General features: G+C 45.3%; 1 protein-coding gene across 1 annotated transcript in view; it reads right to left on the reverse strand.

Annotated features, from left to right (window-relative positions):
• The window catches only part of GPR180 (G protein-coupled receptor 180), a 100,590-nt gene that overhangs the window by 20,112 nt on the left and 62,986 nt on the right, over positions 1–17,492 (reverse strand). The window contains exons 4-8 of the mRNA XM_029604742.1: positions 11,334–11,514; positions 11,159–11,208; positions 9,768–9,925; positions 7,886–8,077; positions 1,131–1,208 (exon numbers count right to left, since the gene is read on the reverse strand). Of these exons, the coding sequence (XP_029460602.1) occupies positions 1,131–1,208; positions 7,886–8,077; positions 9,768–9,925; positions 11,159–11,208; positions 11,334–11,514 (659 nt within the window). The remainder of the gene's footprint in view (positions 1–1,130; positions 1,209–7,885; positions 8,078–9,767; positions 9,926–11,158; positions 11,209–11,333; positions 11,515–17,492) is intronic.

Raw genomic sequence — 17,492 nt, forward strand, 5'->3', positions numbered from 1 at the left:
CCCATCTTCTCCATCCTGGCTTTACGACCCTTAGGTGTCATTAGGGCACATTTAGTGCAAGTCAGGACATCATGCTCACTTCCCAAACACAGAACACAGACCCTATGGGGGTCTGTGATGGACATAGTCCGGGTGCAATCCGGACAACGACGGAACCCCGTCGCCATGGCCTAGGGCCAAATTTAGCCGCGGGATCGGTAAGTGCCAACAGGCCTCAAGGGCCAAAATCGACGGCAGTCGATGAAAAACGGCAAAAAACTTACCGGATTCCGCGAAGGTGACAAAAATTTGTCGAAGGGAGACCCCTGAGGGGCAAATTTTCTTCGGAAAGAAAAAACCGAATTCCTGTCAGGAACGTGGTAAGAGAGCTCCTTTCACCGCGTGGCAGCTGCTGCGCGGAAAAAAGAAGACTGGAGGGAGACCCCTGCTGGCTGCAGGGTCAGTGCCTTGCTGGGCATGCCCAGTAGGGGCCAGTCAAAGTTCTGTTTAAACTTTGACAGAAGTTTTCCGTGGTGGGCTCCATCCTCGATGTCACCCATTTGTGAGGACAACCATCCTGCTTGTCCTGTGAGAAATCTTATAAAAGAAGATTAAAGGTGTTTCTCTTACTGGCTGTTTGTATTCAGTGTTTACTAGCACCTCCAACACAGCCAACTGACAGCTTACAAAGTTAGCCAGATAAAAATATCCCACAGTACAGCTGCACCACTAAATACAACTATTTTAAAGTTTATAAGGCTAAATTTAAGACTATTCCACGGCACGAACAGAGTTAGCTGGGGCTAACTGAATATCAGAGTTAGCTGGATAACTTATTCAGCTAACTTAACAACCCAGAATGCCCCCAAGTTATCGACTAAATTTTAGCTGGATGTGAGTCATCTCGCTAAACTTTAGTCAGATAAATGGCAGAAATATTTAAAAGTTGACATTTAGTTGAATAACTCACAAGTTATCCAGCTAAATGCCATTGAATATGGACCCTTCTGTGTTCAGTATATTAAAAATGATTACATCAACAGATTGGGCATAGCCAGAATTAACAAGTACAGTGTTGACATGTAACAATATATAAATTTATCTGTATATAATATCAAAGAACTGTTACAGTATAATTGCTTCAGACATACCTTTTCTCTCTGATATTCTCTAAATATTAAAGAAACTAATGCAAATGTTGGGTGGCATAGGAACCACAAGCAGCAACCCTGAAATGGAAAATAGAAGCACATCAGTTTCTATGTTTTTCTATAAATTAACCAACATTTGTATTGAGAGCTATATTTACAAGATGCACACTATTTTAAACGATCAAGTAAAAACCTACACTCACAGGTTGCATTAAAAACCAAGGCATCTGACAAAATCTCTCATGAGACTCAAGAAAATTTTCAAAAAAAAAAAAAAGTCATGGGAAAGGAGGCAGTATCCTCTAGGGAATTGCGAATTGGTTAAAAGACAGGAAACAAAGTAAGACTAAATAGTTTTCTATATGCAGGAAGGTAAATAGTTGAGTGCCTCAGGGATCTGTACTGAAATCTGTGCTTAACATTTATAAATGATATGGAAAAGGGAACAATGAGGGAGATCAAATTTGCAGACACAAAATTATTCTGAGCAAATTGTGAGAATTTGCAAGACGACTTGTAAAACTGGGCATCTAAATGGCAGATGAAATTTAATGAGGACAAGTGCAAAAGTGATGTTGAGAAAAAAAATTCAAACTGTAGTTCCATTTTAGGAGTCACCACCCAGGAAAATGATCTAGGCACCATCGTCAACAATTCATTGAAAGCCTTGTCAATAAAGCAAACAAACAATTTTAGGAATTATTAGGAAAGGAATAAAAAATGAAACAGAATATCAAAAAGCTCCGTATTGCTCCATAGTGCGACTGCACCTAGCATATTGTGTACAATTCTGGTCATTGCATGTCAAAAAGATATAGTGGAACTAGAAAAGGTACAGAAAAGAGGGACCATAATAATAAAGGGGTTGGAACAGCTCCCCTATTAGGGGAGGCTAAAGAGGTTTGGGCTCTTCAGCTTGGAGAGACAGCAGAAGGGAGATATGATAGAGAGCAGAGTTGCTTACCTGTAACAGGTGTTCTCTGAGGACAGCAGGATGGTAGTCCTCACACATGGGTGACATCATCAGATGGAGCCTTGATGAGGAAAACTTTTGAGAAAGTTTCTAGAACTTTGACTAGGCACACTGAGCATGCCCAAACATGTACTATACCACAAGACCACGTGGGGTCCCTCTCCAGTATCGTAACAGAATTATAATTAAAATAAAAAATAGGAGAAACCAAACTCTGCAGTGTGGTGGGCGAGTTTTCCCCGAGAACACCTGTTATAGGTAAGCAACTCTGCTTTCTCAGCGAACAAGCAGGATAGTAGTCCTCACATATGGGTGCACCCTTAGCTACAGGCTGCTCCCCAACACAAAAAGGGGACCAAACACCCAATCAGGTGTCAATGGGCACAAAACCACAGACATTGTTGGTAACCGAAAGGGAGACAGCCTGAATTCAAACAACGGGTCTTGACATGACTCCCAAGATGCAGTCCTGCCTGGGCATGACAGAAGGAGATGCGATCTGCTAGCCAATTGGATAGTGTCTGTTTGGCAACAGCAACACCCAACCTATTCCTATCAAAAGAAATAAAAAGTTGGGTGGATTGTCTATGGGCTTCTGTCAGCTCCAGGTAGAAGGCTAAGGCTCGCTTGCAGTCCAAATTGTGCAGTACTTGTTCACTTTGGCGAGAATGGGGCCTGAGAAAGAATGTTGGCAGGATGACTGACTGGTTAAGATGGAAGTCTGTCACCACCTTAGGCAGGAACTTAGGGTTTGTACACAAGACCACTCCATCATGATAAATAGTGTAAGGTAGAAAGTCACTAAAGCCTGGAGCTCGCTGACCCTGTGTGCAGAAGTGACCGCCACCAAAAACATGACCTTCCAGGTCAGGTACTTTAGGTCACAGGTGGACAGCAGCTCAAAAGGAGCTTTCGTCAGCTGAGCTAACACCACATTGAGTTTCCAAGACACAGTGGGAGGCCTTAGAGGAGGCTTCATTTGAAGTAGGCCCTGCATGAAACATACAACTATAGGCTGTACAGAGATAGGCATATCATCTACACCTTAGTGGTATGCACCAATTGCACTGAGATGAACTCTAACAGAGTTGGTCTTTAAGCCGGCTTCTGATAGGTATATAAGGTAGTCAAGCATTATTTGTGTGGGGCAGGAGAATGGATCTAGGGCCTTCTGCTCACACCACATGGAAAACTTCCTCCACTTCAATCCACAGGACTTTCTAGTGGAAGGCTTTATGGAAGCCATCAGGACCTGAGACACATCCTCTGAAAGATCAAGTTGCAGTATTAACCTCTCAGCATCCAGGCTGTGAGCGACAGGACCTGGAGGTTGGGATGCCACAGCCTTTCCTGATCTTGCGTGATGAGATCTGGGGAAGTCACCAGACTGATCGGTCTCCGGATGGACAACTCCCAAAGAGGAGTGGAAACCAGACCTGTCTTGGCCAATGAGATCAGTATCCCTGTCCTCGCAAAGCTTCAAGAGAGACTTCGTATCCTCTGATTCCCTTAGTTGCACATACAGAAGACCCTTGCCTCACTGACTGGCAAGGGTGTCAGAGGCTGGTTTGCTGTCTTACCTGTAAAGGGACCAGAACCGAGGCACCTCCCTGTTGCATGGGGATGCAAACAGATCCATGTCTGGGCTCCCCCAGAGGCGGAATATCTGATTCGCTATCCCCTGGTCCATGGACCACTCATGGAGTCTGAAGGCTCGACTCAGCTTGTCTGCTACCATGTTTTCTGTCTCAGCCATGTACATGGCCCAGAGTACCATCCTGTGGGACAGGGCCCATGACCAGCTCTGGACCACTCCCTGACACAGGAGGTACGATCCCGTACCTCCCTGCTTGACATTCCATATACTTACTTGTCAGTTTGGATCAGGACAACTTTGTTGGACAACCGATCTCAAAACCCATAGCATGTACCTGATCGCCCGAAGCTGCAGGAAGTTGGATTTGACAAGAATGTACCTGAGTGGACCAGAAACCCTGGGTGCTGAGGCCATCTACATGAGCTCCCCACTTCAGCATGAATGTATCAGTAGTTAGGACAATTTGGGTAGGGAGACTTTGAAAAGAGATCTCCCAGATTTGAAATTATTTGCCATCAGGACAATGAGTCCCAGAGAGACAGGGTGACTCTGATGCAATCCTGGAGGCTCTGAGTGGCATGCCGCCACTGCGACCTCAGGGTCCATTGGGTTTTGTGTATATGTAAATGTGCCAAGGAAGTGACTTGGACTGTTGTGGCCATATGGCCCAACAGCTTCAACATGTGCAAAGCTGACGCCTGCTGGCTCTGTTGGATCTCTACCATGATGGTAGTCAAGGTGGCCTGAGCCGTGTCTAGCAGGGCTCCTATGAAGTCCAAATGAAGTGACTGGCTGAGATGGGACTTTGGAGTAGTTGAGAACAAACCCTAGTGATTCCAACACCCAGATGGTCAAGTGCATGGACCTGCTCATACCCGAGATGCATTCTTGAGCAGCCAATCATCCAGATACAGGAAAACATGCACTCCCAGCCTCTGGAGGTGTGGTGCCACCACCACGGCCAGTCACTTTGTGAAGACCAGTGGGGCTGATGAGAGCCCAAACGGCAAGACCTGGTACTGAAGTGCTGTTTTCCCACCATAAATCTGAGATACACTCATATCAAGGCCTTCCCCAGTCACAGGAAGTATCTGCCCTTTAGATCAGGGAGCATAGCCAATCCCCTTTTTGCAAAATGTGTGTGTGTGTGTGGGGGGGGGGGGGGGGGCGAAATCAAGGTGCCTAGGAAAACCTTATTGAACTTTTCTTAGAAACTTGTTCAAGACCCTTAGGTCTAGGATGGGATGGAGTCCTGTTGTCTTTGGAATCAGGAAATACCTGGAGTAGAATCACCGCCCTCTTTGCCCTGGTGATATGGGTTTGACCACTCTGGTCATTAAGAGGGAGGAGAGCTCTGCTAGTAGTACCTCCTGATGTACTAACGGCCCCCAAGATGGGCATGGAGGGCAATTTGGTAAGACACCCAATAGATTAAATTGGTACCCTTGACGGACGATGGACAGAACCCATTGGCTCACAAACAACCGCAGCCTGCCCTTGACTAGAGGGTCCATCGTCCCAGGTACGGGCAACTGCCCTACAGTCCCCTTCGACCCAGTCAAAACCACATCCCCGGAATTGACTGAGGGGCTGGCTGGGGCTTGAGTGTTCTCTACTGCATAGGACAGCCACAGGAGCCCTGATGGTGTTGATGGGAGCGAGAGGGCAGAGGATAGTATTTCCTTAGCCCCAGTCTCACCGGCCTCCTAGAAGAGTACAACGAGTCCGAAGTGCTGGCAGAGAGTTTTTGGTTTCATGGTAGTCCCAAAGTTGGGCCACAGTATCCCTCACCCTACATGGCATGTAAGCGAGTCGTTCTTGTACCTCTCATTGGTGATCAGAGGCCCACAGCCATGCCATTCTGCACGCACTGATTCCCACTGTAAAGACTCTCGATGCTGTCTCAAAAACAATGTAGGTCATATGGACCTCGTGTATTCTGTACTCTATGTTCTTAAGCACCAGCAACACGAGGGTGTCTTGCTGCTCTGGAGCAGGTGCTCAGCCACCTCCTGCACCTGCTTCCAGATGTCCCGCGAGTTCTGGCTCGTGTAGAGGTGGTAGGCAGCAACGTGGGCAATGAGTATGGTGTCTTGAAATACCTTCCTTCCCAGAACATCCATTGTTCTATGGTCCTTCCCGGAGGGCGCCGAGGAATGAGTTTGAGAGCGCTTGGCCCTCTTGAGGGTGGATTCGACGACCACCACAACTAGTGAGGCAGCTGACGCTCATTGAATCCGGCAGCCTTCTGGATGAGATAGACCCTGTCCGCCTTAATATCAGGAGGCACTGTGAGGGGGTGTTCCCAAATCCTCAGCCTCAACTCTTTAAGGATTCTCATATACTGGGACCACCACAATCTCCTTGAACTAGAGAATCTCAAGCTTTTTTTTTTTTTTTTTTTTTTTTTTAACTGGCATCCTCCACCATTAATAACTGAAAAGGGATGGCTTCCGCCATCACCTTCACAAAACCTACGAAGCTTAAGTCCTCAGGCAGAGACGTCCTTTGCTCCTCTGGGAGGAGAATGGTCTGAAGGGAGACTCTCAGAGCCTCGTCATAAGACTCTGAAATGTCATCCCCCCAGGGGCCATAGAATTCCTCATCCTTACTGTAAGCCACAGGGGATGATGGGTCTCTAGGTGCTCAGCCTTCGTCCACAGGTGCAGACACCGATAAAACTAGATGGGGGGGTGGCAGGCCTCGACGTCTCTGCTGGCCTCGGTGGAGCTTCCTTCTCCTCGGAACTGGTGACAACCACCATATTGGTAGGGGAAGGTCTCTGGGCCCCACAGAGCACAGATGCTGTCCCAGGAACTGACATCAGCTGGGTCGGTAATGCACTGAGAGAAGGGAATCTGAATTACTGCACAATTGTGACAGCTAATAGCTAGAATCGGGGTGCAACATGTGCTGGGTTCTGGAAGGAGCAGTGGACCCTGGTCAAGAACTGTTGCTGAAATGGGAGAGGCATTGCGTAATAGGAAAGATCCTGAGTCGTTGCGAGTGAAGGCTCTTTATGCTTTAAGCCCAACAGATGTTCATTTTCAGAATCTAAATCAAATAATTATAAACCTAAGAAAGCCTCTGATTTCCTGCCACTCCAATATGGCAATCAATCTCACAAATTAGTAATATGCAGCATCTAATTCCATCTTCCACCTCCCTTTCTTATTTCTACTCATTTAGAAATCTCCAGCCCAGATGGCATGCCTGGGAGGTTCAGATGTCCTCACTGGCTTCAAGAGCTGGACAGAAGTCTCCTCCAAGACTATTCTGCAGTGCCATCTGATAGCCCAGCAGGGGTTACACGTCAGCATTACTTCGTTAAAACTAATTAATAAAATAAAGAATGTCAGTAAATATTTAATGGAAAGGGTGGTGGATGCCTAGAACTTCTTCCTGGAACAAGTGGCAGAGGTTAAAATGGTAATATATTTTTTTTAAAAGTTATGGAATAGATAGGAGGATCCTCACTTGCAAGAAGTGAAGGGATAACAGAAGTATGACTTGGTGACACCACGACCAATATGGGATAACCTGTATAGAGCGGTGGTTATATCCCAAATAGCAGAGGCAGCATGACAGCAGGCTTCCAAGAAGGATTGGGGTAACCTCTATGGAGTGACCATGGTTAAACCCCAAAATTTAACAAACATGAGGAGATCAAATGTTTTGGACAATAGCTCTGCGGATTAGTAGAAAACTTGGTAATAAGACATGCTAAGGGCCATTTGTGTTGGATTTAGTGTTGGTCTTGAAAGAACCACCGAGGAAGATAAAAAGGAAAGTGGCCTAAAGTGAAAATGAAGGGAGTCGGTACTCACAGATTCTGGGCACGCTTGAGACAGATACAGGAGGGCCATGTGGGAAAAGGGTTGAGAAGTCAGGTAAAAAAAAACAAAAAAAAAACAAGACACAATGGATTGTAGGAGGGGAGGCATTATTAGGCTGCATATGGGAATTTATCCCCAATTGGAAGAATCTCAACTGGGCAGACCGGATGGGTCAATTTAGTCATTTTTTGGTCATCATGTTTGTTATATTAAATGTTGCTATGCAGTACATCAAGTAAACCCCTTGAAATGAAAGTTTGTGCCTCACAAAAAGAATATTCCAATAAGTAAGAACTAAAACTATGTACTGTTTATATACAAAGATACAATTCCATGGGGTAAACCGTACTTTGGCGAACATAATGTAGAACTCTCTTTTGAGTGTATTCCTTTCCACGATGATCATCTGGAAGAGACCACACACCAGTAACAATGCCAGGAGGACTCTCCATCCGACCAGCAGGCTTGCTGGTAAACCGTGATGGAAATGGTAGCTATGATGATCCGTGTCTTCCAACTGCTCCCAGAGCAGCAAAATCACCTGGCAAAAGACAAGCAACACAGTAGGGGGTCAGAGGAAAATCCTACCCCGAGCAGAGTCTCTACCCGTGGTTGGATTCATGTTTTCAACGTGCTAGCTATACCCCTTATTCAGTAAGGGGTAATAGCGCGTCGAAAACGCGCGTCCAACCCCCCGAAACTAATAGCGCCCACAACATGCAAATGCATGTTGATGGCCCTATTATTATTCCCGAGGGATTCAGTAAGTAAAATGTGCAGCCAAGCCGCACATTTTACTTTCAGAAATTAGCGCCTACCCAAAAGGTAGGCGCTAATTTCTGCTGGCACCGGGAAAGTGCACCCTCCAACTTAATATCATGGCAATATTAAGTCTGAGGTCCCAAAAGTTAAATTAAAAATAAAAAAAAATTTTAATCAGTCCGCGGCTTGAAAACCGGACACTCAGTTTTGCCAGTGTCCGGTTTCCAAACCCGTGGCTGTCAGCGGGTTTGAGAACAGACACCGGCAAAATTGAGCGTCTGCTGTCAAACTCGCTGACAGCCGCCGCTCCTGTCAAAAAAAGAGGCGCTAGGGACGCGCTAGTGTCCCTAGCGCCTCTTTTTACCGTGGGCCCTAATTTGAATTTTTTTTTTTTACTGAATCGCGCGCACAGGACTTTTACTGTATCGGTCTGTATGAGCGTCACACCATAGGCTCTGCCGGGGGATTTACATGTAGCACTGACAGCCTGGCCGAAACACAGCTCTCCTCTAGCATCCAAAAAAAGGAAAAAGGGCAATATAGGGAACACCTTAAGGAGGGGAGACTGTTTTTAGTTTTTGCTCTTGTATTTTTCTTATACAGCAACCCTACCCTCACTTTGTTTATATTTGAAAGGCACATAACCCCAGCGTATTATCAATTTCGATTTATTTGAAAATCTTATATTCTGCACTCCCTTCTAAGCTTTTTTTTTTTTTTAACCCAACCCCCACCCCCCCAAACTCATAACTGGTAGACTGCACAGTGCCACATTTCAGCCAGTGCTACGAAACACAAGGAAAGGTGTGTGGGGCAAGGAGACATTCTAGGCTGAGGTAAAACGTTCTGGCCAGCATATCAGGGCACAGGAAATGTAGTGTGGATGACCCAACCGTTTTACGGTGGCTACCACCAACCTCTCTCAAGCTTTATAATTCACTACATTTAAATTTGGAAAAGCAAGCTTTCAAAATGACAAAGAGTGAGCGCCCAAGCCCCATTCTAAAGTGAGTCAGCTGAATATCGTCCACCCCAATTATCCAAAGGCTCAGGGACCAACTGTGAACCATTTGGGATGCACAATGATAAACAAGGTACTCCAAGAAGCTTATGTACCGTCCCATGTTATTTATTTGACACTTTTTTATACCGACATTCGAAGGACATCACATCGGTTTACATGGAACAATTTGGGAAAAAGAAGTACAAAGAACTCTAACTTTACAGAGATAAATATAAAATAAAAGGAGGAGATACCGAATAATTCTAGATAAAGAACATAGGTGTGAAGAAGATTAACCTGTATAACTTGATAAGAATATACTCTTACAGATATATACAAATTGGTGCGGTGGGGAGGGGAGGGGAGGGGATGTTAGATTTTAGTTTTGTCATTCATGTCACTCATTTTCTTAATGTAGCTCTCTTAGATTCTGTGTAGTCGAAGGAGGAAAAAAATAAGAACAGACCATTATTGTAACCGCTGCTGTAGCAATTCCAGTGGATGTGGGGGTGGAATCCCACTGCAGGGGTCTGCTAGGAGATTTCTTCATTCTGCTAAGCGTCCAGCCCATACACAAGCTCAACAGCAGGTACAACATCTGAACTTGCGATACTATATCACATACTACAGAGAAAAAAGGACAACAGTTAATGTAAAGGCCACAAGAGCAGGTCACGATGGCTGACCGCCATCGTGACCTGCTCTTTCTGGGTACACAGTAGTACCCAAGTGCCAGTTGGCACTTGGGTACTACTTGGGTACACGCTTTCTTTCTGGGGACACAGTAGTACCCAAGTGCCAGTTGGCAAGGGGTGAGTTTGCAAGTGGTGATGTGGGTTTCAAGCAGATGCACAAAGCCTGCGAGCAAAGCCAAGGCCGTTATAAGCAAATGGAGCGAGCGCGCAGCATCTCTCCAGCTTTCAGCGTTTCTCTAGTTAACCTTGTGTCTCCCCTTTCCCCCTCATCATTCTTCCCCGTTCTCTTCAGCTTTACTTATTTTTTTCATCTCTCCTGTTTGTTTCCCTTCTATCTTCCCTTGCATCAGTCTCTTTCCCCTCCCTCCTCCGTTATTCCTGCCCAATCTTATCCTTCCTCTTCTTTTGCTGTTCACCATGGCCTCCGCCCCTTTCCCTGTGGGCAGATCTCTAGGACTCCCTATCACACCTGCCGACTTCCACAGAATCATATGGTGGCGTGTCCCATGCATCGACAACAGCAACCCTACATTTTTACAGGTCCAGTGGAGACCCCCTGAGCAAGCTTCCATAGAAACCCATGGTGTGGATCAGGTGACAGGAGAAAAGGACAGAACATGGCAGCATCTTGCCCCCACCGCGATAAGCTTCTGCAGCGCCTTCAGGTTCCCTCCACAGTGCCTGCTCTGCAGGGTTTCCACACAGCATCATGAGGACCTTTGCATGTAAACTTGCTGACATGCTGCTACTGCCACGCACTTAAATAACCCTCTTCAGGGTATGTGCACAGGGTTTTTGCATAGGTCAGATGAGGCAGAGGCATGAAAATACTTTAAACAGGCATGTCTTCAGAATTTTAAAGCACGGTACTCCTGCAACATTAACACTTAATGTCATTTGCAACGTTAGAAATTCTAAGTATAGTTTCCTTTATCAAAACATAACTCATTACCCTTGCAAGAAAATACAGGGTAGCCTTTTCAGCAGCATTTAGAAATACTTCAAGTCTAATTTTAACTCTGTAATAGTTTGCTCACTAGTTGTTACTTCTCATTTCAGACACTGAAGTAGTTAAAAAAAAAAATCATAGGCACATTGGCATGTTTCAGGATACTTAATACTTAACTTTTGTTTTTTAATCCAACTGATTTTTTATACTCACACTCAGCCAAACTTCCTATTAAAGGTACTCCTGTTCCGTCTTTAGAATACCTAATAGAAAATAAAAGTGGTGGTATTGGTCTAATGAAGTCCCAGTGAAACCTGGCGATAAGTTTCTGGACAGGGTGCAGTGTTAAGATAGCAGACAGTCACATGGCAGTCCCAAGCCGACTTACCTTGAGAAATGCAAGTAGTTGGCAAAGGCAGAGACTGCCTGGAACAGCAATGCTGTCGACAAAACCTTCAAGACTGTCCGCATAGGACCCCCTTTCTTAATAGTTTGCCAGAGAGCTTGAATGTATATGCAAGCCACTACAAAATAAGCAAGTACCAGCAGGAAAAAGAATTCATGCAACCCTATGAGAAGAGAAGAAACACAGTTCAGGCTATCAGTCAAAGGGATACAAAAAATGTCTATCATCACTGAATTAAAACAACCATCTTATCTTATACCAAATTTATAACAGCCAACAAATCTTCAAAATAAAAAAAAGAAAAGACTAAACTAAAAATGCAGATTATTGTACTGAAAGTAATTTTTGTAAGATAACAGTTAGGGATGTGCATTTGTCTAAAACGAAATGGGAAATTAACAAAATGTTTCCATTTGTTTTCAAAATAGCAAGTTTGCTTACCGTAAACTGTTCTCCGTAGACAGCAGGATGAATTAACCCTGCCACGTGGGTGATGTTCTCCGATGGCACTGAACAGATCCCTCTCTCTAAGCTCCGAGAGTTTTTTTGCTCCATTGAGCATATGCGGGGGGTTACCATGCAGGTGTCTCTTCCAGAGCCCTTCATTCGGTTTTAGAGCCAAGTTTATCTATATAGTCAACTCTCCAGGGAGGCAGGCAGGTTTTCGGCATGGATAATTCATTCATTCTGTTGTCTATGGGGAAAACCCCATTTACGGTAAGCAAACTTGCTTTCTCCATTGACATGCAGGGCTGAATTAGCCATAACATGTGCAGAGCCCTTCCTGAAAAAAGCAACCCATATCACCGTGGAGAGAAGACTACTGGGTGAACAGGCTACACAGAATTGCTTATCCGATTTTACTGTCACTTCTTGATAGACTGTCCAGTCAATGGGACGTGAAGGTGTGCACCTACGACCAAGTTGCAGCTTTGCAGATGTCTTTGATAGGCACAGCTCACAGAGGAGCAACTGTTGCAGAAATGGCTCTCAGTGATGAGCCTTAACTGAGTCTGTAATCTGGAGGCCAGCGAGCGCATGATAATGGGTGATACGGTTTGCTAGCTAGGGATCATAGTGAGGAAAAAGTTGTAAGGCCTAATGATGTGGCAGAGTCCTCTTTTGGTAGTAAGCCAAGGCTCTCTTACAGTCTAAGGCAGTGGATCCCAACCTTTCTTGTTTTGTGGTACACCTGGCACCCAGGTCACTTCCTTATCATCACTTTCTCTTTCCTCTCCCCCCATCCCATTGATATCGTTTTCCCTCTCCTACCATCTCTTACCCTTCCCTTGTATTGTCATCACCCTTCCACCTTCCTTTCCTACTCCTTTGAAGCATCATCTTCCCTTTCCCTCCACCCCAACTCCTGGCATCACCATTTCTCTATCCACTATCTCCTAACATCATCACCTTCTCCCCCACACCGGGAGGCCCATTCAGCTGTCCCTTTCCCCACCCCTGCCCACCCCCAATCCTTGAACAGCAGAAGTCTGGGAGCAGGCTTAGTGAGAGCTGTTTCTTCCCCCTTTGCCAGCTTCCCTCTGCAATCTGTTTTCATGAGTCTACAGGACCCCGTGCATTTTCTGTTGCAGAGGAGAGCCAGCAGAGGGGAAAGCAGGAACAGCTGCTCTCACACACTCCCTGCTGGCAGAAGGACATCCTACAGGCTAGGAGGGAAAGAGAAAAGGAGAATGCAGCCACAGCACACTTGTTGGGAAATGCTAGTCTAAGAAACAAAAGGCTTTTTCACCTTCATGTGAATGTGGCCTTGGAAAGAACATGGATAACATGATAGCTTAATTTACACAAAAAGCTGACACCATTTCTGGTAGGAACTTTGGGTGGGTAAGGAGCACCACTCAATTGTGAAAGAATTGCATATAAGGAGAGTAATGAGTCAATGCTTGAAGTTCACTGGCTCTTTTGGCTGGCGTGATTGCCGCAAGGAATAAAACTTTCCATGGGAGAAAATTCAAAAAGAGGACAACTCCAATGGCTCAATGGGTGGCTTTATAAGTTGTACCAAATCCCCTGAAACAGGATGTTTGACCACTGGAGGTTTACTATGTCACAGACCTTTAATAAACTTTGACAGTAAAGGATGCGTGGAAATCAGTTTATCCTCTACCTGAACAAGGTAGGCTGCTATGGCACTGAGCTGCATCTTGACTGTCAAGGTACTAAGTCCTGAGGAGGAAGAACATATGTACTGAAGGAGCTCCTGCAATTCACATGCAAATGGATCCATGGATTTTCATTGACACTAGGACAACAGCAGTTTCCATTTAAAGCTGTAAGCCTTTCTAAAGGGCTTCCTGGTGGATACTAGCATGTTTTCAATTTCCTTGAGTAAGGAAAGTGATGTGATTGGTGAGTGCTCAACATCCAGGCCGTCAAGCTGAGAGCAAGAAGGCTTGGCTAAGAGAGATGACCCTCTTCTTGAGTTAATACAGACAGATCAGGGGGCTTATGGACAGTTACACTAGGTTTGAGAGCCATACCTCTCTGGGGCATGCTGGTGCAATAAGTATCAGGTAGGCATGGTCTTTGAGCACTTTTTGCATATCTTGGCTATTAGCAAAATAAGTGAAAAGCATACATAAGATCTGCATTCCAGGTGAGCAGAAAAACATTCTGAGCAGACCTGAGTTTGCTTGGAAGAAATGGAACAAAATCTTTCCAGTGTTCTGTTTTCCTCTGATGCCAAGAGGTCGGTTGAGGGATGCCCCCAAAAGTCAAACAATTTGTTGGCTATTAACAAATGTAGGGACCATGTATAAGAGTGAAACACCCTGCTGTGGTGATCTGTCAATGTAATGGCAATCTCCAGAAGGTAGGTCACTTGCAAAACAGCTTAATGGTTGCACACACATTCCTAGATCTTTATTGCCTGTTGACAAAGTCTAGGATCATGTGCCTCCTTGTTTGTTGACAAACATGGCTATTTGGTTATCAGTTTGGATGAGAATTCTCTTTTCCCTAAGGAGTTGTGAGAAGACACTCTTAGCGTATCTGATTGCTTGGAGATCCAGTAAGTTGATTTGAAACTGTCATTCTACTGTCAACCAAGTTCCTTGAGTTTGGAGGGAACCCGTATATGTTCTCCATCCCTTGATGGAAGCATTTATTACTAAGGTTAACTAATGGGCAAGAAGACAGAGGAGGCACCCTCCCATATAATATCCAGGTCTAACCACCAGTGGAACTCTTCATTCTTGCGAGATATTCATCAGAGTTGTTAAGGGTACAGTTAAATGGTACCATTGGGAAGGAAGGCCCCACTGCAGGGCTGGCATGTGAAGGTGGGTTAGAGTGACCACATGAACCACCACTACCACTATGTGGCCCAGAACACTAGCACTTCCCTAGTCTGGTCTGTGCTCACCAAGCGACGAGTTAGGGACCAAAGAACATCTGTTCGATCTGGTGAAAGAAACACACGCTTTCCTGTAGAGTTTATGCAAGCCACAATGAAACTGATTTTCTAAGATAGGATCAGGGTCGATTTTTTGAAATTTACTAGAAAAATTAAGGACTGCTGGAGGTGAATTGTGATCTGCAAGGAGGTCAATGCTTCCTGGGAAGGCTCTGTAGCTAGCCAGTCACCCATGTAAGGGAAAATATAGATACGCTGCCACTACAGCTAAGCATCTGGTAAAGATCTTTGGTGCTGCTGAAAGACCGAAGGGGAGTACCTAGTACTGGTAATGAGAGGATTCTACCATTAATCACAGATAGTGCCAGTGGGAAGGATGGATGGGTATGTGGGTATATGCATCTTTCAGATCCAGTCCCCCAGTTGGATGAATGGCAGAATAGTGTAGAGGGAGTTCATCCTGAATTTTTCCCATAATAGATTCTTATTCAGACTTCTTAAATCCAGTATAGGTAAGTCTCAACTGCCCAGATTTCTTGGGGATAAGGAAATAGTGAAGTAGAACTCCTGGCCAGGTTAAGCTTAAAGGCATGACTCCACCTCCAGGTGGAGTTGTGCTGAATATGACTGATCTGCACTGAAGGCTGAGCAGTGAAGCAGCATAGAATTTAGGAGAAACACAAGAGATAATCAGATTTCACATTCTTGAGCACCCGGTGATCCTTGGTGATTTTGTGCCACTCCTCTAGGCAGAGATGAATTCTTCTTCCTACTGAAGAAAGTGAGTGCTGGATTTTGAGACTGGTCAAAAACGTGCTCCACATTTTGGATGGACCACATTTGGTGGCACCTCTCGCACTGCCAGTCTTGAGCCGGTAATGGTTGCTATTGTGGAAGCAGAGGAGGAGCATGGTAGCACTAGAATTGCTGGAAAGGGCATCTTTTGAAAATATGAATGCTTAAAAGCAAAGTAGGTCCACTTTAAAATTGACTGCTGTTCCGAGCTGGTTGAGAGCAATTGGGCTGCCATGTGTTGCTCTTTGATTTGAGCAACGTGGCAGTCCATGTGTTTGGTTCCAAAGAGATGATCTCCTAGACAAGGAACATCTGCTAATTTATCGTAGTCATTATCACGCAAACTGCTGGCCCTTAACTAAGTCAGTCGGTGTGCTCCAAAGAGGCAGGTGACAAGTGGATTGTTGAGTCAAAAGCTTCATATTCTATCCAAACAAGAATGCGTATGCATTCTTCTGCATCTGGGAGCAGCTGTGAGTATGCAGAGTTCCCCTCAAATGAAACAAGGAATGGTTTCAGTTTCTGAATGCAATCATGTAAGTACTGCACCATGTAGAACTGGTGAGAAATTCCAGTATTAAAAATTGAACTCTACAATTTTTTCCCCCAAAAGTTGTCTAGCAGTCTGGGATCTTTCCGTGGTGGAGTGCTAAAGAATATTCTTGTTTTCTTTGCTCACTTCAGCACAGACTCCACCATGATTGATTGGTAAGGCAGCTGTGCCACCCCAAATCCCAGGGTTTTCTGGACTCTATACTTTAGATCTAATTTCCTGGCCACATTCTTGTCTGTAATTCTTGCAGGATTGAATGGATCAGAATAGCTGCTGACTCAGCTAGGGTTTCCAAAATCTAAAGACTGAAGACTTTCATGTGAAGGTCCTTCGCTTATGGACATTAACTTCCAGAAATCTGTTAGAAGAAAGGTCCTCAGGTGGAGACAGGTGTTCCGGAGGCTCTGTAGGAGATTGAAGGGTAGTTCAGTCTAATTCAGTCTATCTTTCCTCTGATCCAAGAGGGAAAAGGACACTGATCCAGGACCACAATGATGATGTAGGCAACTGAAGAGGGGTCCTCAGCTGCCTTGGAGAGGAGTATTCCTGGGGGAACATTTTCCAACTGGCTGGACTCTGCTGCGAGAGAGTGGTGAGGACTTGGAACCCCCATGGGGGTTCTGATGGAGTTCCACTTGGGTCAGAGATAAAAGATGTTCTTGAGGGAGGAAATCCAATATCCTGGACAAGTGAAGTTGAACAGTGCCCTCCTTGCCCTTAGCTACTAAGGAGGCAAAGGGTTTATCTACTCTGCCACTTAGTCCAAGTGCTGCCATGCCCTCTGGCCAGGCATTATGGGTGAGAGGGGGATGAAACATCCTCTTCAGAAATCAAAATGGAGTCTTCTTGAAAACCTTCTGGACTTTCCAATGTGTGTGGGGAGGGGATGATTACAAATTAAGGGTACCACCAAGCAAATGGGATCTGGTGTTTCTAGATTAAGGTCTTGCTCAAGTAGCCTTGATGGGGAAACAGCCCTTGAAACAGGAGGACATAAGTGGAGCATCTTTCTCCACACCTCCCATCTTCCCTAATTGGGTCGAAGGGACAAGCAATTTGAGACACAGCTGCGCTGACAGTGCCGATCCACACTCCAAGGCTTCAGGCATAATCTGTGTCGAGGCTCGATGCATTGATGGCGCCAGGGCTTGATATGCCAGTGAATGCATTGACTGCACCACCAGTACACTGCTTTGGTGCCGCCATCTCTGAGAAATGGTGCTTTTTTCTTATTACTCGGACCCCAGCCCTATAGTGCATTCGAAGGGCTCGTCGTCAACACTAGAGAATGGTGCTTTTGTTGCTTACTTAATCCTGATGAGGTGAGGGGAGCCCAAGCCTGCTCCAATGAGGAACTCCTGCTCAACTCGGTACCTGGAGAGCTAGAAGAGGCTTCACTACAGAAGGAGGAACCACT

Source organism: Rhinatrema bivittatum, chromosome 5 (genome assembly GCF_901001135.1).
Source record: "Rhinatrema bivittatum chromosome 5, aRhiBiv1.1, whole genome shotgun sequence".
NCBI lineage: Eukaryota > Metazoa > Chordata > Amphibia > Gymnophiona > Rhinatrematidae > Rhinatrema > Rhinatrema bivittatum.